At 37.0% G+C, this 24,953-nt stretch overlaps 1 protein-coding gene across 1 annotated transcript; it reads left to right on the forward strand.

Annotated features, from left to right (window-relative positions):
* The first annotated feature begins 3,944 nt into the window (after nucleotides 1–3,944).
* LOC118059358 (putative disease resistance protein At4g10780) lies at nucleotides 3,945–8,308 on the forward strand. The gene is made up of 3 exons (XM_073406833.1): nucleotides 3,945–4,113; nucleotides 4,750–4,815; nucleotides 4,958–8,308. The coding sequence occupies exon 3, from the start codon at nucleotides 4,981–4,983 to the stop codon at nucleotides 8,275–8,277; it is 3,297 nt and encodes a 1,098-aa protein (XP_073262934.1). The 5' UTR covers nucleotides 3,945–4,113; nucleotides 4,750–4,815; nucleotides 4,958–4,980; the 3' UTR covers nucleotides 8,278–8,308.
* The last annotated feature ends 16,645 nt before the right edge of the window (nucleotides 8,309–24,953 follow it).

Consider the following 24,953-nt stretch of genomic DNA (forward strand, 5'->3'; position numbering starts at 1 on the left):
GAACAATAGTTAATAAATATAAATAGGAAGGAAATAAAAAACAAAAGAGGGAGTTGTGTTCTTGAGAGCAAACCGTGAGAGAGAAGGGAGAAAGAAGAAGAAAAAGAGAAAAGAGGGAAATTAGAAAGGACATAGAAAGGAGTTCAAGAAAATAAGTTTAAAGGTAAGATTTAGGTTTATAAATGTATAAATGTGTTCTTTAAACTTTAAATTTCGGTTTTGATGAATGTTAGGGTTTTGAAAATTGTGTTTGGGTTTGATTGATGAATTAATTTTGAATGTTATAGGGTTGATTGTTATGGGTAATGATTATTTAGTTTATTATGGAAGATTGTAGGTAAAGATGAAAATTTTGAGTTATGATTTGTGTAAATAATGAATTTTGAGTTAGAAATCTGGAAAGAACAGTAGGTTTTCTGTTGAAATTCTAGGTTTGAGGTTGAAGATGACAAAATTTCAGTTTGGTCCCTCAATTTATGAAAATTAAAGTTTAGTCCCCAAACTTTGGAAAATTACAGATTGGTCCCTTGAGCATATTCCGAGATTATGAACAGAATAAAAAATGAATTATGGGTAGAATTCCTGTATAGTTATGAAATTTTAACACTTTCAATTTGATCCTTCAATTTGACAAATTACAATTTGACCCTAAAAATTTGGTAAAATTCCAGAATGGTCCTTGGAGTATAATGAGATATTCTGGACAGAATTTAGGATTAATTATGGTCAGAATTTCAGTATAGTCATGGATTTATGATATTTTTAGTTTGGTCCTTCAATTTGACAAAAAATACAATTTGACCCTTAAAAATATGATAAAATACAAATTGATATCCCTAGCTGTAATATTAGCTTTTTCAAATTGGTTTGATGAATAATTGAGGGTTATTTAGTGAATTATTACCAATTTTATTATTTGTTTTATTATGGATTAAATTTCGGAAAAACCGTTAGGTTTATGAGTTTTTGGGAAAATAACTAGTTTAGTCTAAAAATATATAGGGTTACAGAATATACCCTTAAATAAGTGTATTAAATAGGTTATATGTTCTTTCGAGTCATTCTTAAATATGTCTCCTTTGTATTCAGATAATCCTGATATTCTACCGGTGGGACGTCAATAGGATTTTCTTCAGTATCTGCTTTTGAGTGTTGTTTGCTTTCGAGTCAAGTGAGTGGATAATTTTCCATATGCATGAGAAATATTATAAATATTTGATTTATTAATATGAATTGGATCATGCTTTTTGATAATATATATGCTGATTATTATCTTTGTTATGATAAAGCATGATCAATTGTTGAATCTGAATTCTTGATATAAACCAATATATATTTTGAATTGACTTCTGAATTGATAGCTCCTCATTTGATTGATGTCATGAGTTGAGCCTTGAGATATGAATATGTCTGTTTGATTATGATTATGAATCTATGGTATGCCAGTCAGAAAACCCATGCTAACAGGGTAGTGTTAGTCTTTGTGCACATCATATCTAAACCCTAGTTTGTCGGGAGAGTCACCAACCTGTGTGGATTGATTATCCCACAGTACGGAGCCTCATGCTCATTGCATTTTTGATTTTTCTGACGAGCTTTACCTTTTGATATTTCTTGTTATGATCTATTTGAGAAACCTTCCTATAAGAACATAGAGCCATAATTCTATATATATTTCTCATTGTTGTATTACCTCGTGTGTGTGTGTGTGTGTATTGAACGTTATCTACTCATTGAGTTGCTGAACCAACTCTCACATTATTTACCTTTTAGGCTTATAGCTTGATAGCAGGTCACTTTTGTTGAACCTTCCAAACTTGCTCTTTTGGTTGTAATTTGTACCTTTTCCTTTATGTCTAGTTAGTGCTCCAAAACTATAAATTTATATGAACTCTTGTATTAAGACAATCAAATTATATTATAAAGTTAGTTTTGTTGTTACTGCTGTGTTGAACTCTGATTGAGTTATTTAAAGGATAAGTTTGTATGTAAGTTTGGGTTCGCATAGGTATGGAACCTTGGAGGGGAACCTTGGAGGGGAACCTTGCTTATGTGCTGGTCATGGATCCGGAATTCGGGTTGTGACACAACCTGTTTATTACACTTAACTAAGGGTCTATTCCATAACCATATATGTTTTTGAACTAAACTAGTTATGTTCCCCAAAACTCAAAAATTAAATGGTTTTCTTGAAATCTAATTCATAAATAATAATAATAATAATAAGACTTGATAATAATTAACTAAATAACCCTCAATATGAAAAAAACTAATATTACAGCTAGGGATCAATCTAGAATTTTAGTAGATTTTTAGGGGTCAAATTGGAGGATCAAACTGAAAATGTCCTAAATTCATAACTATACTGGAAGTTTGCTCATAATTCATCCTCAATTTTGTTCAGAATCTCTAATTATGCTGGAATTTTTATCAAAATTTTTAGGGGGCAAATTGTAATTTTCTCAAATTAGAGGACCAAACTGAAAACATCATAAATTCATAACTATAAGTGGAATCTTGCCCATAATTCATCCTCAATTCTATCCAGAATCTCTAATTATACTCCAACGATCATTTTATAATTTTCAAAGTTCAGAGACTAAACTGTAATTTTCATATATCATAATCTTTATATAAAATCTTCTCCAGTCAACTAAATAACTCATTACCCATAACAATTAATCCATAATATTCAAATCAATTAATAAATATTATATTTTAAACTTATTTTCTCTAACTATCGTTTCCTTCGTTTATCTTTCCCTCATTCCTCCTCCTCCTCTTCTTCTTTTTCTTCTTTTCCTTTTCTTCTCTGCTGCCGGTTCTCACTCTTAAATCTCAGATTCCTCTTTTTTTTTTTTTTTTTCTATTTATACTTAGTAAAGTTTTATTTAATCATACAATACTCCTTATTCATTTATATCTACTTTTAAACCTTCAAAAGCTTTGTTGACTTTTTTTCTATTCTCTTTTATTTTCAAAACATTACACTCTGGAACTTTGAATATTGGAAATCAGGCATTTCTTCCATTCCAATCAAGCTAATGACTAAAGGAAAGCATCTTTCTGCAATTTCTATTTCGATTGAACAACAAAACCTCTTGGCAGCAGGATGGATGAAAAAATAAATCATCTGTATCAATGCTCTCTGACTACTTGGAACACCTTGCTTAAGACATTCAGGAGATCAAGATATTTAATATGAAATTCAACACAAGCTGATGATCCCAGTTCTATCGTTGATTCAGGCAAATTTAAAGTTAAAGGACAAATACACGTCATACTGCATAAGCATGGCAATGAGTGTATTTATTATGTAGTTTTCCATGTCCTCTAACAGTAACCTTTCATTTAATTCAATTCATAGAATATTTGCTTTGGAGAATAAAGGCCTTTTTGGAAAAGTTTGGCTATCACTTTCAGCTGTGAATATGATTTTTAAAAAGTTCATAGCTTCTGGAAATAAAACATGGAATGGGCTGAGATATTAGTTTTTAAAATATCACAGAACATTTAAAAGTCACAGTCACAGCTATGCATAAAAGTAAAGTCACAGCGACAGCCAAACTGGTGATTCTCGAACGAGCACTTGTCCTACCTTAGCTTTCATGTCTTGTTTATTGGCGTGTTGACATCCAACTTGACGATCACGATCTGTGATCTTTTGTGGGATTCTTCGTTCACCCTTCAATGATAATCTTAATTAGATGGAACTCCAAAACCACAGAAAGATTCACATTTTGATATCTAACAACAGTAGACTCAAGGATTTGAAGCAGTGTAATGTGAACACGTTGAATAGTTTGTGTGAATAAATAAAGTAGAAAATACAAGAGGCAGTGAGACTAGTCTTTGACAACAGAAAATAAACTTGCTGTTTACCAATATCTATTGACTTCTCCAAAGAAAACAACATAAAGTTGCTTCCAAATTGCAGTGAATTTTTTAATAGCTAGTCTTCCACAAAGAGAGAGATCTCTCTCAGTATACCATTGATTTCCTAATTTCCCTCGCCAAATTTCTTAAACCTTTCTCATGATCTGTGCTTCCTTTTCTGATTGAATCGAATGACCTCTTTTTGAGTTCTTGATCTGTATCTTTCTTGCTTGCAAGGTAAATCCTACTCTAATCTATTTTAGAACTCAAAACTCATATCATAGTTTGTTCTTACATGTTCATATTGCAATCAACTTCAACTACTTATCTTAAAAACAAGCAGAACTTCTTTCAAATTTTTATTTTAGATTGCTTTTCTGACAATTATTTAAATTATTCAATATTTGTTATAATTTTTAATCTGCTTAAATAACATCTCTGTAGGAAAAATATATCGTTAAGTGCCTGCCTATTTAATTTTAGAATTTGTAATGATTGATTTAATTATACAGATTCAGTTTATTTTGTTAACACACTTAAGGCTAGGATGTCTTTGTTGGAAAAACAATGACAAAACAGAGGAGGGATTACTACTCACACAATTTGATAGAATACAATATACTAAACAATGATACTCTCACATCTTTCATTATCAAATCCATACAATATATATAGACATTATAAAATGTTTTTTACAACCTTCCAAGTACTTAATTAATATTAGACTTTTCAATACCTACTCTAGATTCATAATACTACTAGATTCATAGTATTTCTAATGTAGATAATTATTCATTGAACTAACTTCAATACACTTAATCTTGATAAACAAGTTTAATAGCTAACAATTTTCTGGTTGTTAACAAACTGTAGGATTTGTTCTTGCTGCCTTTGCTTCTAGGCTTCTTTCCTTGAAGGGCATTGCTTTGTAAGATTGATGTATGCACTCTTTTCCTTTGCTTAATTATTTAAAAAACAATGATTTCCTCTAAATTTTCATTTTAAGATTGAGTTCTTATTTTCCAATTAACTCAACATCTATTTTTATGCCTTTTGACAATTTTTTATTTGATGTTTGAAGGGCCAAAGAAGAAAGCGCTGAAAATGGCTAGACAGAGGGATCCATTTTGGGATTTTGTTGAGAAGCTGGATGATGGTCCTTTCAACTGTACATTTTGTGGCTATAAATTTGCTGCTGCTACTTCCGTTTCGAGGATCAAATTGCATTTGTCTCAAGTCAGAGGGCGTGGTGTTGCAATTTGTGACAAAGTGCCTGAAGACGTTCAAGAAGCAGCTTTTCAAGCTGTGCATGGTGGCAACAAAAGACATAAAAGCATAGCAAGTTCAAGCAATTTTAATGAAAATTCCATTTTAACCACTCCACAAGAACAAAACAATGAAGTCGACAATTTGGCAGGAGATGCAGGAAGGATACAAGCACCAGGTACAATGGGTCAAGCACTAGAAAGATTTTTGGAAGAGATCAATAATGTAATGGAGGATGATATAGAGAATGGGACTGGAGGAGTTGTGCAGCCTGGTGCAGGAGCTAGCTCTTCTGGAGGGCTTACAGGCAACACAAATGAGACTCCAGGAGATCCATTACCTACTATCTTACATGTTGAAGTCGACAATGTGGCACCACAAAGGCAACATCTGGAGAGAGTAACTGGGCAGCCTGTTGTAAGAGGTAGTTCTCATGAGAGGCCACTTGTAAATCCCGATGAGCTTCAAGAAGATTCTTCCCAACCAACTGATCCACCATGTCTTACCCATGGAAGATATCATGATCAACTCCGTACTCCACTAGTCAACATGGTTGGAGACCCTGGGCAGCCTGTTGTGAGACATAGCTCTCGTGAAGCTCTTCAACGTAATGGCGATGAGAGCGGACGAGATGTGTTTCTAACTGAAGAACTAACAGGTGGAGAGTTTGAAAATAATAAGAATGCTATATGGTCTTGGATAATGAATGATATTGAAGCCTCATCAAGTATTGGCATTTACGGGATGGGGGGTGTTGGCAAAACAACATTGCTCACACATATCTACAATCAGCTTCTACGAGAACCTGGCACTTTTCCTCATGTTCACTGGATCACGGTATCGCAGGATTTTAGTGTTTATAAATTGCAGAATCTTATTGCAAGAGACATTCGTTTAGATCTTTCAAATGAAGACAACGAGAGGAAAAGGGCTGCAAAACTGTCAAAAGCATTAATTGAGAAACAACGGTGGGTTCTCATTTTGGATGATTTGTGGAACTGTTTTGATTTTGATAAGGTGGGAATTCCTATCCATGTGAAGGGATGCAAACTAATTCTTACAACTCGATCATTTGAAGTTTGTCAGCGAATGGTCTGCCAGGAGACAATCAAAGTGGAGCCTCTTTCAATGGAAGAAGCTTGGGCTCTGTTCACAAAGATACTTGGACGTATTCCTTCAGAAGTGGAAAAAATTGCAAAATCTATGGCAAGAGAATGTGCTGGTTTGCCTCTAGGAATTAAAACAATGGCCGGAACCATGAGGGGAGTGGATGATATATGTGAGTGGAGGAATGCTTTAGAGGAACTGAAACAATCAAGAGTTCGGCAGGAGGACATGGATGAGGAGGTATTCCAAATATTAAGATTTAGTTATATGCACTTAAAGGAGTCAGCGCTGCAACGATGTTTCTTGTACTGTGCATTATTCCCGGAAGACTTCATGATCCCTAGAGAGGATTTGATAGCTTATTTGATTGACGAGGGAGTGATAAAAGGGCTGAAGAGTAGGGAGGCAGAATTTAACAAAGGCCACTCGATGCTGAATAAACTTGAAAGAGTCTGCCTATTGGAAAGTGCTGAAAAATGGGGTGATGATGAAAGATATGTCAAGATGCATGACTTGATTAGGGACATGGCCATCCAAATACAGCAAGAGAACTCTCAAGGCATGGTTAAAGCAGGTGAACAATTAAGAGAATTGCCAGGTGCAGAGGAATGGACAGAGAATCTTATGAGAGTTTCACTGATGCATAACCAAATTGAAAAAACTCCATCCAGCCATTCACCAAGGTGTCCCAGTCTTTCAACTCTATTGTTGTGCGGAAATCAACTGGTGCTTATTGCAGATTCATTTTTTGAGCAATTACATGGGCTCAAGGTTCTTGATCTGTCTTATACAGGTATCACAAAACTGCCCGATTCTATCTCTGAATTGGTGAATCTCACTACATTACTGCTTATTGGTTGTAAAATGTTAAGGCATGTACCGTCATTAGAAAAGCTCAGGGTACTGAAGAGGTTAGATCTCTCTGGTTCTTTGGCACTTGAAAAGATGCCTCAAGGCATGGAATGTCTATGCAACTTGAGTTATCTTATAATGAATGGATGTGGTGAAAAGGAGTTTCCTAGTGGGTTGTTACCTAAACTCTCTTACCTACAAGTCTTTGTGTTACTGGAGGATTCGGTTGTTGACAATCGTTTTATATTTCCATTATATTCTCCAATAACAGTTAAAGGAAAGGAAGTAGGAAGCTTGAGGAAGTTGGAAACTTTGGAATGCCATTTTGAAGGTTACTCTGATTTTGTGGAGTATCTCAATTCTCGAGATAAGACCCGATTGCTAAAAAAATACAGAATTGCTGTAGGACTGCTACATCACAATCATTATGAACATGACAAAAATAAAGTAATTGTTTTGAGTAAATTGAGTATCAACAGAGACAGAGATTTTCGGGACATGTTCCCAGAGGACATTCAACAACTGACCATTGATGAATGTGATGATGCAAAAAGCTTATGCGATGTTTCCTCTCTAATAAAGTATGCAACTGATCTGGAGTATATCTATATTAGTAGTTGCAATAGCATGGAGAGCTTGGTTTCATCTTCTTGGTACTGCTCTGCTCCACTACCTTTGCCATCTTACAACGGTATATTTACTGGTCTTAAAAGGTTTAATTGTTCTGGCTGTAAGAGCATGAAGAAGTTGTTCCCTCTTGTCTTGCTGCCAAGCCTTGTAAACTTGGAAGAGATTACAGTTGAAGAATGTGGGAAAATGGAGGAGATAATAGTTGGAACAAGATTAGATGAAGAAGGGGTTATGAGTGAAGAAAGCAGCAGCAACGAATTCAAACTCCCCAAGTTAAGACTTCTGCACTTGGTTGGATTACCAGAACTGAAAAGTATTTGCAATGCAACACTGATTTGCAATTGTCTCGAGGTAATTTGGATTATAGAATGTGAGAAGCTGAAGAGGATGGGAATTTGTCCTCCGTTGCTTGAAAATGGCCAGCCATCTCCTCCCCCTTCTCTTAAAAGAATGTATATAGAACCAAAAGAATGGTGGGAGTCAGTAGTGGAGTGGGAGCATCCTAACGCTAAGGATGTGCTTCTTCCCTTTGTAAGGTTTTTGTAGGATGAGTGACGACGCTGCCCTTAATATAATATTAAATTAAAAGTAAGCATTGTTGTTTTAATTGGATTTTAATGAATTAACCTTAAGCTATGTGTCCACTTAATTGGATTTTTGTAGGATGTCTCTTATCTTCCATTATTTACAGTGAAGGATGCAATGTTCAGATTGAAATGGATTGGCCTCCCAGGCAGAAAATTTGTCTAGGCATAGCTATAGGTTTGACTGAGGAAGCTTATACTCTCTAAAACTCTCTTTCATTCTTTGTTTAATGCTGATTGGAAAACATTTGTAAAACATTGATGCTAGTCTCGGTTAACGCTCATTGCAAAACATCACACTGTAGTAGGTTCTGACTTGCCAAGGCATTTCCTAGGTTCAGCTAGTATTGTAGTAGTTGTTTTTAAGTGGAGACGTGTCTCCCACCATGCAGGAGTTTCCCTAATATTGTAGGCCTACAAGAAGTGATAAAGTGTAATATAATATCATTCTTGAGCCCTTAATGTGTGTGTGTGTGTGTATTTGATCGACAAGTTCTCACATTTCTATGAATTAATGCTTTGAGATTATAACTTATGAGCAGAGTTTCTCACATTTCTATGAATTAATGCTGATTTACCAAACGATTGTGAATCAAAATATTCGAATTTTGAATATTAAGGTTCTAACGTACAACCCCTTTTAATTTGTCAACGTACTTGACAGGAAACAAGCTCACTAGATCTGTTCCTCAATGGCTTCTGGAAAGAAACAAGAATGTGCATGTCGATTTCCGCCAGATTTATTTTTCAACTTGAAGTTCCGCTGCAACCCAAAGATTTCATGTTTCAAAAGTTTCCATAAAAAAATAAAAAACAAATCCTAATTCAAGAACCTCATAGATGTAACTGTTTGAAGTTTCTCATTGGTTTTGTCTTTAGGGTGTTTTTGCTTCTGTTTACAAGGTAACTGAATGTTTGATGGTTTCTCTCATCTGTCCTCACTACACCCTATAAGTTTGCGGTAGAAAAATAGCTGTAGCAATAGGTCAAATGTTCTCCATAAAATTGCTTAGGTTTTATATGTAGAACAGAAAACAAAGAAAGCAGAGCAAATTATTAATTCTTAGCCATAACTTCGAGGATGGAACTTTCCATTGTTGAAGGAAACCAATTAAAGCATGTGTACAATTGCCTGTCCCGTGCTCTATTTGTCGAGTTTATTTCTTCCATTAATCAGAAGCATTTCTTTTGGAGTTCAAAAAATAAATGTCTTTGGAGTTATTGCTTTGGAAATTGTCAGTGGTAAGAGCAACACAAACTACAGGCCAAAGGAGGAGTTTGTTTACCTTCTTGACTGAGTAAGGTTATACTCTCTAAAATTCTCCTTCATTCTTTGTTTAATGGGTGATTGGAAAACATTTGATGCAAGTCTCGGTTTAATGCTCATTGCAAAACATCACATTGTAATATTAAGGTTCTAACAACCAATCAAACTGTGAATCATTACTCAAATATTAATTTGCTATAACATATTCAAGGAATTTTTCCATTTCTCATACTATTTCCTAGCCATTACTTATGAATTTAACATCTTGTGTCAATATAATCACTTGAGACTTCGTTTTCTCCCTTAAATGTTGCAGAAGCAAAGTACATTCATGTACAAAACAAAACTGTCCATGTCCTGCTTCTAGAAATCAATGAACTTCTATAAATGCAACATTGGTTCCACAGTATCTATAAGTTGATTTTAACTAGAATTTCCATTTTTCTCTTTTTTTATGAGTAAATATTTATATATCTGAATCCTTCTTCATATTTTCAAAATTTATCAGAACATTATTCCTTCTTCATATGGTAGTGATGAGATAATTGTCTTTGGCAGCACCGGTGATGTTTCGAAAAATAAAGAGAGAGAATAAATAAGAAAAGACAACAATGCCTTTGAAGACTTAAAAGTAGGTGTAAATGGATGAAGAGAATTAAGGTAATTGAATAAAAGCTTGATAAATATAAATAGAAAGAAAAAGAAACAAAGAAAGAGAAAGCTGATTTTAGAGAGATAACCGAGAAGAGAGAGAAAGAAGGGAGAAGAAGAGGAGGAGGAGAAGAAGAGGGAACAGAACTTGAGAAACTAAGTTACTGAGGTAAGATTTAAACATGAATGTGTATAATTGATATTATTGGTTAAGGTTTTGGGTTTTGTTAAGGTTTAGGTTTTAATTTGTATTTTAGAGATTAATTGATGAATTGGGTATAAATTGATGGATTGATTATAATAGGTTGGTTGTTACGAGTTTATTGATTTGTTATGAAATTTTGAGGTTTGGGTAAAATTTTGAAGATATGCTTTTTAGGGAAAACTAGTCTGGAATTCTTGACCAATCGATCGATCAATTGGTTGAATTGATAAACCATTTTGGCTTGTTTGATTTTGGTCCACCGGTTGGGTAGAATTGGTAGACCAGTTGGTATGTTTTGATTCGGAAGACCGATTGGTAAATTTCAGTCTACTGGTTTGTCTTGGATGGTTTTGGTCGACCAGTTGGGTTGAACCGATTAATCTTATAGTGAGGTTAGATAATTCTTTTAGGTTTGATTAGTTATGCTATGTTTGACATCTGATTAGTTGTATAGATTCTGGTTTATAATTACGTATAGATTCCTAAACATATAAGGTTATGAATTGAACCTAAATTAAGTGAATCAAATAAATTATATGTTTTTTTTAGTTGTTTTTAGTATATTATCTTTTGTATTTATATAATCCTCATATTTTATCCACGGGACATCAATATAATTTCTTTAGACATGTACTTTTGAGATATGTGGCTTTTAAGTAAGCTGAATGAATAATTTTTTATATACGAGAAGATTAATATAAATACTTGAATTGTTAATATGAAATTGATTATGATGTTAAGCTCAGCTTAACAGATGTAAGAAATAGAGAATAGAGAAGAAAAAGAAGAGATTTCAGAGAGAAAAGGAATTTTTTCTTATTCTTTGCGTGCCCTCTAAGTCATATGTCCTCCTTTTATAGACTTCCATCCTGCACTATAACTACTAACAGCTAACAACTAACTGATTTTAACTAATCACGTGCCAATTAGTCTGTTACAGCTAATTCTTAACTAACTGTAACCGTTATTATTCCCCCCTTGAATGCCTTCTTGTCCTCAAGAATGCTCAATTATGAAGCTTCAAAAATGGCTTGGCAATCCGGAAATTGCTTCTGTAGATCAGATAGGTCTTCCCATGTTGCATCATCTGGATATAAATTTGACCATTGAATTAAGACTGCAGTGGCTGCTCCATTACCTTTCTTCATCAACTTCCTGTCTAATATAGCTAAAGGCATGATTTGCATATGCCCTTCCTTGTCTGATACCGGTAGCTTGGAAGACACTATGGCTACATCTCCAATCTTCTTCTTCAGTAAAGATACGTGAAATACAGGATGAATCAAGCTACCTTTTGGAAGTTTTAACTCGTAGGCCACCATCCCAATCTTTTTGATGATTTGAAAAGGGCCATAATACCTGGGGTTAAGCTTGAGATTTTTCCTTACTTCCACACTGTTTTGCCTACAGGGCTGCAATTTAAGAAAAACCCAGTTCCCCACTTCAAATCCTCTCTCTGTTCTCTTCTTGTCAGCACTCTACTTCATCCGGTTCCTTGCTAATTCCAGCTGCTTCTTTAAGGCCTGATCCATGTTTGCCCTCCTCTGCAGTACTGCTTCCACAGCAGCTACTGGAGTTGATTCTTGCGACAACCATTCCCTCTGGGGGGGGGCGTAACCATATAAAGCTTGGAAAGGACTCATGCCAATGGCTGAATGATGGCTTGAATTATACCACCACTGTGCCAGTGACAACCACTGAAACCACTGTTTGGGCTGATGCATGGTCATGCATCGAAGATAAGTTTCCAAACACTGGTTCACCCTTTCGGTCTGCCCATCTGTTTGTGGGTGGTAGGCAGTGCTCATCAACATTCTGACCCCTAGCTTCTTGAATAGTTCCTTCCAGAATACACTAGTGAAAATTCTATCCCTGTCCGTGACAATCACTGCTGGTAATCCATGGAATATATAGAAATGATCCAAGAATATTTGTGCAATGTCTTGTGCTGTGAATGGGTGTGTGAGTGCCATGAAGTGTCCATATTTCGTGAACCTATCCACCACAACTAGGATAGCATTTCTCCCTTCTGAACTTGGTAGACCTTCTATAAAATCCATAGTCACAGCTTCCCACGTACCTCCAGGTATTGGCAGGGGCTGTAACAGTCCTGGATATGCCACTCTTTCTACCTTGGCTTGTCTACACACATTGCATTCTTCCACTACCCTTTTCACCATAGCCTTCATTCCATACCAGTGGAAGTTTGCCTTCAACCTTCTATATGTGTTCTGGACGCCAGCATGACCCCCAACATATGAATCATGAACATATTTAATTAATTGAGCCCTGAGTGGTCCTTCCTGTCCCACCACTATTCTGCCCTTATATCGCAGAATTCCCTCCTTGTAAGTGAAGTCGGGTTCCCCTGCTGCACCTGTCAGCTTGCTGATGATAATAGCTTGTAGTTTGAAGTCTTGCTCATAAGATGCATAAACATCTTCATACCATGCAGGAAGTATACTGGTAATAGCTGTCAAGGTTCCAGTTTCTTTTGCAGATAGGTTGCTACTGCTTTTCCTAGACAAGGCGTCAGCCACAATGTTCTCTCGACCCTTCCTGTATACTATTTTAAACCTTAATCCCAGCAATTTTGTCAGGCCTTTCTTCTGAATTGGAGTATGAATTTTCTGGTCCAGCAAATATTTCAGGCTTTCGTGATCAGTTTGGATGATGAACTGTTCCTATTCTAGGTAGTGTCTCCATTTCTCCACTGCCATAAGAATAGCCAGGTATTCTTTTTCATAGATTGATAATCCCAAGTGTTTCGTGCTTAGGGACTTGCTGGAATAGGCTACTGGTCTTCCCTCCTGACTTAGCACAGCTCCTAAGCCATAATCACATGCATTTGTCTCCAGTATAAATGGTTTGGAGAAGTCGGGAAATGTCAGAACTGGGGCCTCACAGAGAGCTTGCTTCAAAATGGTGAATGCCTGTTGAGCTGGTATACTCCACCCATAACTATTCTTCTTCAGTAGATTAGTAAGGGGTTTACTGATGATCCCAAAGTGTTGGATAAATTTTCTATAGTAACCAGCCAGTCCAAGGAATCCTCTCAATTCCTTCAGGGACTGAGGAGTGGGCCAGTTGGCTACAACTTCAATCTTCTTCTTGTTTGTAGCTACTCCTTTGATGGAAATCACGTGCCCCAGGTACTCTATCTGTTGTTCTCCAAACGCACACTTGGACTTCTTAGCAAATAATTGATTGGTCTGCAATGTCTCCAAAACTTGTTTGAGGTGAGCCAGGTGCAGCTCAAAGGTTGAGCTGTAAATCAAGATGTCGTCAAAGAAAACCAGTACAAACTTTCGCAAGAATGGTTTCAGGACATTATTCATCAATGCTTGGAAGGTGGCTGGGGCATTTGTGAGGCCAAAAGGCATGACTCTAAACTCGTAATGCCCATGGTGTGTCCTGAATGCTGTCTTCTCAATGTCTTCCCCGTGCATTCTGACTTGGTGGTAACCTGATCGCAGGTCCAGCTTGGAGAAGAATCTGGATCCATGCAGCTCATCAAGGAGATCGTCTATAAGAGGAATAGGGAACTTGTTCTTAATGGTCTGCTCATTAAGTTGTCGATAATCTATGCAGAATCGCCATGTGTGATCCTTCTTTTTGACAAGCAAAACTGGAGATGCAAATGGACTGACACTATGTTGTATTACCCCATTAGCGAGCATTTTTGTGACTAACTTCTCTATTTCCCCCTTCTGGATGAACGAACTCTTATAAGGTTGAATGTTGACCGCATGAGAATCCTTTTTCAATAGAATTTTATGATCAAACCTTCTTGTAGGTGGCAAAGTTCGTGGCTCTTCAAAAACTCCTGCAAATTCTTTTAGCAAGGATTCAATCTCTTCTGCCACCTTGGTTGGTCCTTCTTCTCCTTCTACTTCCATAGCAAAAAATTGTCCAATTACCCCTAGAATCACATCTTTGAAACTGTTCTGCTCCTTAAGTGCTGTTATCATGTGTAGTTCAGAGTTGTGTATTATTCCCTTTAATTCGACCATTCTATCATTCTTTTTGAATGACAACCGTAGTTTGATGAAGTCGAAAAGTACTGGAGAGTATTGCTTCAGCCAATCCATCCCAAGTACTATATCATGTCGACCTAAACTCAGCACCCTCAGGTTGGCCTTGAACTCATAGCCTTGCATGAACCAAGTAAATCCAGGGCTTTGCATTTCACATAACATTACGTTCCCATTAGCCACAGTGACTGCTAGCAATGTGGTCTTGCTTTTGGCCACATTTAATTATGTGATTGCCCCTTCATCGATGAAACTATGGGTACTCCCAATATCTATCAGGATTATAAGGTCCCTGCCTTGACAGTTTCCTTTGATCCTAATAGTATTGTATGTATCATTTTCTGCCAAGGCATTCAATGATAATCCAAATTCATCTATCGGCCTTTTTTCTTGGTGTTCCTCCTGTATGGTGTCTTCCAATTCCTTCATTTCCTCACCCTCTTCTTCCTCTACTCCTTCAATCATATGTAAACTTTTAATATTGCACCTGTGACCAGGAGTGTATTTGTCTCCATACTTGAAACACTATCCCAGCCTTTTTCTCTGCTCAAATAGGCTATCTGACTGAGGCTTTGTTCCTTCCATCCGATTTGGATTAAAGGCAGTGGATGGAGCATTACTGCCCATCCTTCCATGGTTGAATATAACACCACTGCGCTGCATTGGTCTGGACCTCCTGGATATTGCATTGTTAGACTCTTCTTGCCACCTAGCTTGTTCGAAGGCCATTAGCACATTTGAAGGCTTCAAGATCTTCAACATAGGCTTGATATCTTCTTTCAGCCCACTGATGAAGCTGGAGACATAGTAGGATTATGCCAGGGATGGATTTAGAACACTCATCAATGATCTTAATTCTTCAAATCGCTCTATGTAATCATCCACACTCTTATCTTGGTTTAACTTGTTGAATTCTTCCACGCTATCTTCTCTACTGCCAAACCTCCTACACAGAATCTGTGCAAATTCTTCCCAATCCATCCAAGAGTCATTCTCCCTTACTAATCCTTCAAACCAAACGTCTGCCTTGCCTTCTAGGTAATATGAGACCACCTCCACCCACTGATGTGTTGGTATTGTGTTCAGTTTGAAATACTTCCTGCATTTTCGCAACCATCCTCGAGGATTCTCTCCTCTGAATGTTGGCAATTCAATCCTTGGCAATGGTATGTTATATCCTATCTTATGAAGTTCTTGCCCATTCATTTGCTCACCTCTGAACTGACTCCTGTGTCCTGGGGAAATTCTCTCGGTTGAAACTGGAATTCCTGTTTCCTTCTCCATGCCTGGGGTTGCCAAAATGCCTCTGGAACTAGTTCCACTGTCCTTCCTCATTGATTGACTAGCAATGAATTGCTGGAGCTGTGCAGACATTGTTTCCATCTGTAGGGTCAGCTGATCAATCTTGGTGCCTTGTTCTGTCCAACGCTCTTTACTTTCAGCCATAGATTCCTGCCATTCTAGGTGATGGCTATGCAGCTGAGATTCTAACTTTTTACAGTTCTCATTCACCGTCTTGAATTTGTTGCTTTCTACCATGCTCTGATACCAGATGTTAAGCTCAGCTTAACAGATGTAAGAAATAGAGAATAGAGAAGAAAAAGAAGAGATTTCAGAGAGAAAAAGGAATTTTTTCTTATTCTTTGCGTGCCCTCTAAGTCATCTGTCCTTCTCCTTTTATAGACTTCCATCCTGCACTATAACTACTAACAGCTAAAAACTAACTGACTCTTTAACTAATCACGTGCCAATTAGTCTGTTACAGCTAATTCTTAACTAACTGTAACCGTTATTATTCCAGCTATAACATGCTTATTGATAATTATTATATTAGAGACTACATCTTGTTTCCACATATTAAGCCTCGTATCAATTCTTACACAATCCCATAACGCAAGTCTACACAATCACAACTACAACTTTCCAATAATCTCAAAGTATGAAACCATAACAAAATGTTGAATGTCGAATTAAGATTTAAAGATTTCATCATATTTTATTTTTATATGAACCAGATCTCATACAACAACTGACATGGGTCGTCTTAGTTTTTTTTTTTTTCTCTCTCGATCGTGCAAGTGCAAAAGCCAATAGGATCAACAAGCTACGGTATGCCAGATGGGAAGTAATGCCAGAGCCCTCTCTTACAAGGAAGGAGATAGTTTTATCCATGCTAGGTGCTGACCCGAGAACCGAAGTATGTTATATTAGCATAACACTTTTGTTTTAGCATCTAACAATGGACTCAAGGGTTAAAGCAGCGTTAAATAATTAGTGTGAATAAATAAAGAAGAAAGTGCATGAAGTTTACCTGGTGGTTTCCAGGCAGTGGGGCTGATCATTGCAAACAGGACAAAGAAAAAGGGCTTATCATTGATTCTGATAAGGTGGGAATTCCTATCAAAGTGAAGGGATGCAAGCTAATTCTTACAACTCGATCGCTAGGTGGGAACTTTTAATTATTTAACACACTATTAGATGGAACTGTGTGATTGCAGTGATGCTGCTTTCCTCAAAGTCGAAGCAAGGAAACCGTGAATTTGTGAATGAGATAGGAATTATGTTTTGTTGGAGGAAACCAATTAATGCTTGGGTACGAGTACATGCAGAACAATTGCATGTACTCGTGAAAACCATGGATTGTGTAGCGAGTTTAACCACTTTTTTTTTTTTTTCATTTGTCAGTGGTTATATGGCTCCTGAGTATGCAATGCGTGCCTACTAAACTAGCAAAGAAAATGTTTGTAGCTTTGGAGTTGTTGCTATTGAAATTGTAAGTGGTAAGACCAACAAAAACTACAGGCCAAAGGATGAGTTTGTTTACCTTCTTGACTGAGTAAGCTTATACTGTCTAGCATTCTCTTTCATTCCTTGTTTGATGCTCATTGGGAAACATTTGATGCTATTCTTGATTTAATGCTCATTGCAAAACATCACATTGTATCTGTACGTGAACTGGCCATCCTCTTGTTTCTTGTCAATTTTGCATCATTGCATGTAATGTTTCCTCAAATATTCAAACTATTCATCCTCATATTCTGCGGAAGACAGCCATCTCCTTTCCTAATCTTTTTTGGTTCCTGCCCAACTTATATCTGCATTTGTCGTCCTATATTTCTGCTGAACTTCCTATACTCATTTTACAGTATTGAGTACATTATCGCATCCTTATTTGGATTTATCTGGGATTCTGCCATGCCCATGTTTTGCAAGAGAGAGGAGGTCTTTCGGAGTCAGTCGATCTAGAATTGGGGCCAGAGTATTCTTCAGAGGTGGCTATGGTGATGCTAAATGTCGCTCTCTTATGCACCAATGCAAGTTCTTGTGAATCTTGTAGCAGCTGATAAGCCTATTTGATGTAGAACAGAGTTAAAGCTGCAAAGAGAAAGGGAGTGAATGACTCTGGCAGGACTTATGCAAAGAGAAATTGGATATATACATTTGTCAAGCAGAGTGTTTGGTGCGTCCATTATTGATCATGTTGAAAGCATCAAATCCGTACTCAAAAAACATGGCCAAATCAATTTTTTTCGAAGCTTAATTATTGACAGACACAAATCCTGTTTCATCTTCAATTAATCAGTTGTATAGTGGAACGGATTCAGCATAATTATTGCTAAGATATTTCTTTTCTTTCCCATCAATCCTTGAGACTTCATATCATTATTGCCAAGCAATGACAGAAAAACATAGTGTTGTAAAGGATTCATTAAAAACAAAATTTTGGTCGGCCACCCATTCTAAGTAGCCAACAAAACGCAATCTAACCAAATGACTGAGGACTGAGTAGCCAATCTATGGACGCAGCTTCAACAGTTACTGTGCAAAGTGAGCAGAACAGCAGGGGGAAATGCAAGCGAAGATGCCCAGGTAAAAAAGGCAACAAACAAACAGCTGCCAAGGACAAAAAATATAAAGTGCTCAACACCAAACCAAAGATGACGTAGTCAAGTCAATAAGAAGTGCTAGTCTACATACGCAATTAAGCTCACACTTATCACCCAATAATGCTATCAACTCATTCCTCAACATCCTTGCTTAAATTAGTGGCAAAGGCTAGGTCAAAACCCTGTCAAAATTAGCTTAATTCTCTATTCGTGTAGTGAACCAGCCTTCCTAAAAGAAAACATGATATCAGCAAAAAAGTCAATATTTTAAGACAAAAAAATGAACATGAGTTGCAAATCACATCAAGCCATAACAGAGTTAATAGAGCAAGAGTTGGCAGTTGCTTGAATTTCTAAGCATTGGGTTGAGATCCTAGCAAGGTTTTTAAACTCTAAGAAAGAGGGTTGAAAGAAATCATCTTCCAACTAAGAAATCTTACTTGCCATCACCTCCCGACTAATATGCTCAGGTTATATTCGATCAAGTTGAGTTGTTTTTAGCATCTCATGAGTTTAGATTAGCATGTCAGCCATCACTTCTGACTTTTGTTTGGCACAACATGTCCAATAAGTTTCCTATCAACTGCATGTCTGTAGGAACACGGGGGGAAAATCGACAACTGTGGCACCATTTGTTATGTGACTCATCATTCTTTGACTGCACTGGATACATGTAAGCACAGGAGAGGAAAAGGTAGTTGCAAATGCCTGTAGGAATTCTAGCATGCCTAAGAGGAACTTCTTTTGCTGCCATCTAAAGATAGCTTCTCTAGCAGTCTGCATGCCAAGACCACCATTTCCCCTAGCATCTCCTTTACTAAACACCTAGACCAAAGAAACAACCTGCTAATTTGATAATATAACCACAAATCCTCCTGGCCAGCCATGTTCATACTTCATTGCGGAGAGCGAAATTGATGGCATCAGCAGTGGAGCGAATTGAAGTATTCCAGGCACCTAATTTATTGTGAGGCGCAAAACAACATGGACAATTGGAGGGTGATGTGGAAAAAATTGCCTTAGTGGATAAGCCTACACTTTATTTTAAGAAGAAACTCAATTTTGATAGGTTGGGATCCTCGTGGAGGAACATAATTGTCATGTTTATTAAATTTAAATAATTCAACTCCAATTAAACATTAAAAATGCAGGGGTTTATCTCATGTTGTCTTATCTCAAGTGTTTGGTTTTCATCTATTCATGCTATTCATCAGTTCCCTGCGTTACTCTAGGGCCCTTTAACTAATTTTAACAAACATTAAATGACACCCTCATTCCCTCAAGCGAAGAGCTGATCGATGAAACAAATTACTGTAGCTAAAAATGCAGCAAGCAACGAAGAACAGCATAGCCCGATAATGAACAGCACATGAGCAAACATAGAACAAAAGTAAGTAAGAGGCCACGATTGAAATGCAACCATCCTCAACGACATAAAAAACAAATTACAATAAAAAACAACAAAAAGATGGATCCAGGAAAAGCCGATATTGAAACCATCTGAAGAAATTTTAGCCATACGAAAATGAATGCAGTGAAGGAACACCATACCTGTGAAAAAACAGCAGAAGAATCACATAACCATGACAAAGGCTATTCGATCGAGCCTTGACGAAGGCAATCAAAGACACACAGCATTCCTGAACACATCATACAACCAGTAACTGAAGAGCATCAGATAAAACAAAAAAAGGAAGGTGAGCAAGCCAAACAATAGGAGGAAGCTCTGACATGCTCTTAAACCTAATAAAAAAGTCCTTCCCAAAAAAAGGAAAAAGTAACCTACAGGGTCTCTGAAAAGAAACAAACGTAACAGAAAGTAATAGAAGAAAGAATACTCTCATTGTATTGAATGAATCAATAACAAGCCTTTAAATAGGCTGTACAGTAGCAAGGAAATAGCAACAGAAACAAGGAAATCAAAACAGAATAACAATAAAATCTCCACTGTCTAAGACGTGGATGGAACTCCTACAGACGTGGATGATTCCTATAGAATAGGTCTTCCATAACTTATTCTAGTTAACTGAAAAGCATAATCAATATTACTTGTTTTAACACCTTCCCTTAAACTAATATCTGTAGATATTGGTTTAGGAATTAACAGCTGCTACTCTGTCTCTGATGACAGCTTTTGAAGAGCACAGTCCAAGTAGATTTCGAAGCTTGACAAAAATTGCAGGCTTAAGAGGCTTAGTTAATATATCTGCAATCTGATCTTCACTCTTGCAGAATACCAGATCAATGACACCTTCTTTACATAGATCACGTAAGAAATGAAATCTGACATCAATGTGTTTGCTTCTCCCATGAAGTACTGGATTCTTTGAAAGCTTTATGGTGGACATGTTATCACAGTAGATTAAGGTCGGACCTTGTTGCTGGTTGTTGTGTAAGAATTCAAGTAGCCTGCGTAACCAAATTGCTTGACTTGAAGTTGATGCTGCAGCAACAAATTCAGCTTCAGTGGTTGATAATGCTACTATTTGTTGTTTTTTCGATGACCATGAAACAGCTCCAGAATTTAACATGAACACCAATCCGGAAGTACTCTTTCTATCATCAAGAGATCCTGCATAATCACTATCTGAAAAACCGATCATGGTTGAATTGCTATCCCTTTTATACAAGATTCCATAGTCTGCAGTGCCTTTCAAGTAACGAAAAATTCTTTTTGCAGCCAAGAGATGTGCTTCAGCTGGACACTCCATATATCTGCTGATTAAGCTGACAGCATACATGATATCTGGCCTGGTTGATGTTAAATACATAAGACTCCCAACAATTTGCTTATAAAGAGTAGCATTCACTTTCTCTCCTGCACCATCTTTGACGAGCTTCAAGCTGAGATCAGTTGGGGTGGAAACCGAATTACAATTCGTCATCTTAAACCTATCTAAGATCTCCATAGCATATTTTTTCTGTGAGATAAATATACTATCAGATGTTTGCACTACTTCAATGCCTAGAAAACAATGCATCAACCCCAAATCGGTCATATCAAATTCCTTCATCATAGAACTCTTAAACTCAACAAACATGGATCTATCATTACCCATATAAATGAGATCATCAACATATAAGCACACAACTAACACCTTCTTATCAACTCCAGATTTAACATATAGAGTGTGCTCATAAGGGCATTTAAGAAAACCTTCCCTCTTAAAGTAAGCATCTATACGGCTGTACCAAGCCCTTGTTGCTTGTTTCAGCCCGTATAGTGCTTTCTTTAATTTGTATACCTGATCTGGATGACCTTGTTTCACATATCCTGGAGGTTGATCAATGTACACCTCCTCTTCCAAAGCTCCATGCAAGAACGCAGACTTTACGTCAAGTTGATAGATAAGCCATGAATTCTGAACAACAAGTGATAATACCAGCCGAATAGTATCCATTCTTGCAACTGGTGCAAATACCTCTTTGTAATCAATACCAAATTCTTGCTTGTACCCCTTTGCAACAAGTCGTGCTTTGTACTTGTCTACTCTGCCATCTTCCTTCAGCTTGGTTTTGTATATCCATTTAACACCAATGGATTTTTGACCTTCAGGAAGTGTGGTCAGTGCCCAGCTATCGTTTCTTTCAATGGACATGATCTCCTCGTCCATGGCTTTTTGCCATTTTGACTCTTTAGCAGCTTCATCAAATGTGATAGGATCACAATCGGATAAAAATGCATAATGGGATAACTCATCAGATTGTTCACCAATTTGAACAATACCACTCACTTCATAATCTTCCATCCAAGCTGGCCTTTTTCTGCTGCGTTGAGATCGTGAACACTCTGGAGCTGGTTGATTTTCATTAAGACATAGCTGTGGATCTGCCTGATCTGATTGCAGGCTTTGTCGATGTTGCTGATGTTGTAGTTGTTGGTCTGATGGATCACTTATGTCTGTCTCATTGTCATCAAATAATACTGGTAGGTGTTGCTGGTTTGCACCTTTTTCGGACCAATTCCAAGTGCTATCCTCCACGAACACAACGTCTTTGCTAATGACAATTTTCTTTGTAATAGGATTAGCAATTTATAGGTTTTTGAATGCTCACTGATTCCAAGAAATATACCTTTTACACCTTTGTCATCTAGTTTCTTTCTCTTCACATCTGGAACATGTGCATATGCAATGCACCCAAACACTTTGAAATGATCAACTGATGGCTTTCATCCACTCCATGCTTCCTCAGGAGTCATGTTTTGAACAACAAATGTAGGGCTGCGATTCAAAACATGAATGCTCCATTGCACAGCTTCAGGCCAGAATTCTTTTGGAACACTCATATGTGTCAACAAGCATCTCACCATATTCAAAATGGTTCGATTTTTCCTCTCCGAGATACCATTCTGTTGTGGTGTGTATGCTGCAGTCAGGTGTCTTTGAATTCCATGTTCATCACAAAAAACTTGAAACTCTTTTGAACAAAACTCGCCACCTCGGTCTGTTCGAAGAGTTTTAATGGTTCGCTCCACCTCATTCTCAACATTTGTCTTGAAGCTTTTAAATGCAGAAAAAGCTTCAGACTTATCCTGCAAGAAATAAACCCATGTTTTCCTGCTGCAGTCATCGATGAAGGTGATGAAGTATCGTTTACCTCCATTTGATGATGGATTTATTGGTCCACACAGATCAGAATGTACCAGCTCCAAGACTTTCTTTGCTCTCCATGTTGATCTTTGTGGAAATTCTTTACGATGTTGTTTGCCAACAACACAATGTTCACACACTTTGTTAAGATGAGTAACTGTTGGAAGACCAATCACCATGTTCTTCTGATATAGTGTCTTCAAACCATTGAAATTCAAATGACCATAGTGATAGTGCCACAACCATGTTGAATCAACTTCCTTTGCCACAAGACAATGCTGAAGGGTCTGAATTTGCAGCGGAAACAATCTGTTTGGTGTCATTTTAGCATGAGCAACCAGACCCCTTGTAGGATCATAAATTTCACAAACACCATTCTTTATTGTAGTCACGTATCCCTTTTCTTGCAGCTGTCCCAGGCTAAGTAAATTGCTTTTCAAATCAGGAATATAAAAAACATTTGAGATAGTCTCAATTGTATTTTTTTTTTGTTCTGATTTGAATATCACCCTTGCCCATAACATCAACTTTAGAATGATCACCAAAGCTCACAGTAGTATGAAATTCTTCATTGAGATTAGAGAAGAAAGACTTACTACCACACATGTGATTACTGCAGCCGGTGTCTAAGTACCAAACATCTGATGCATTGATATTATCCTTCGTATGGAATGCCATCAGCAGAGTTTCTTCTTCCTTGTTCTCTGCAAAATTTGATTTCTGCCACTTTTCTTTGCTATGAGGCAATCTGGTATAGCAATCAGATTGATAATGGCCAATTTTGTGACACCTGTAGCACTCTACATTAGTTCTGTTAAATGATTGTTCACGTCCTCTTCCTCTGCCTCCATCTTTGTTGTCACGAAATCCTCTGCCACGACTTCTGCCTCTACCTCTTCCTCTTATGTGTGAGGATTCAGTAAATGCAGAAGCTTTCAAAGCATGCTCCTCTGTGATTGTGCTTCGTTTCATCTTCTGCTCATGTACTAATAATGAGCTTTGAAGTTCATCAAGAGAAAGAGCCTCTATATCTTTAGATTCTTCGATTGAGCAAGCAACATAATCAAACTTGGATGATAAGGAACGTAAAATCTTTTCAACAATTACCGTATCATTCATTTTTTCACCATGAAACCACATTTTGTTTGATATCCCCATGGTCTTTGCACAATATTCAGTGACTGATTCTCCATCCTTCATTTGTAAGGTCTCAAAGTCTCTCCTGAGGGCCTGGAGTTGTGAACGTTTTACTCTTAAAGAGCCTTGATATTTCTTCTTCATAGAATCCCATATTTGCTTGGAAGTATCTTTGCTAAGAATTGTTTCCAAGATTGAACGATCAATGGCCTGAAATAAATAATTCTTTGCCTTCAAATCTTTTAACTTCAGGCTGCTCAGCTCAATCAGTTGAGCTTCTGTTAAAATGACTCCAGTTTCTGGTTCTGCTATCCCATAATCGACCACCTGCCAGTACTCTTTTGATCGTAAGAAATTCTCCATTAGCATGCTCCAATGATCATAGTGACCATCAAAACGAGGGATTGCTGCCTGCACAAAATTTGTCTCTGCCATAGTACTTCTATTGCTGCAAAATAGAAAACAGTTAATAAACGAAGCTGCTGCTTATTGATGACTAATTTTGTGGACACTGTTTTTGTTTTTAAGACTCTCACACTCTCTTCTATATGTGGCTCTGATACCACTGTTACGTAATAGAAAGTAATAGAAGAAAGAATACTCTCAGTGTATTGAATGAATCAATAACAAGCCTTTAAATAGGCTGTACAGTAGCAAGGAAATAGCAACAGAAACAAGGAAATCAAAACAGAATAACAATAAAATCTCCACTGTCTAAGACGTGGATGGAACTCCTACAGACGTGGATGATTCCTATATAATAGGTTTTCCTTCCCGAAAAAAGGAAAAAGTAACCTGCAGGGTCTCTGAAAAGAAACAAACCTAGCAAATTGTGAGCTGGAGCAACATCACTCAACCTAAGCCA

Source organism: Populus alba, chromosome 19 (assembly GCF_005239225.2).
Source record: "Populus alba chromosome 19, ASM523922v2, whole genome shotgun sequence".
Lineage (NCBI taxonomy): Eukaryota > Viridiplantae > Streptophyta > Magnoliopsida > Malpighiales > Salicaceae > Populus > Populus alba.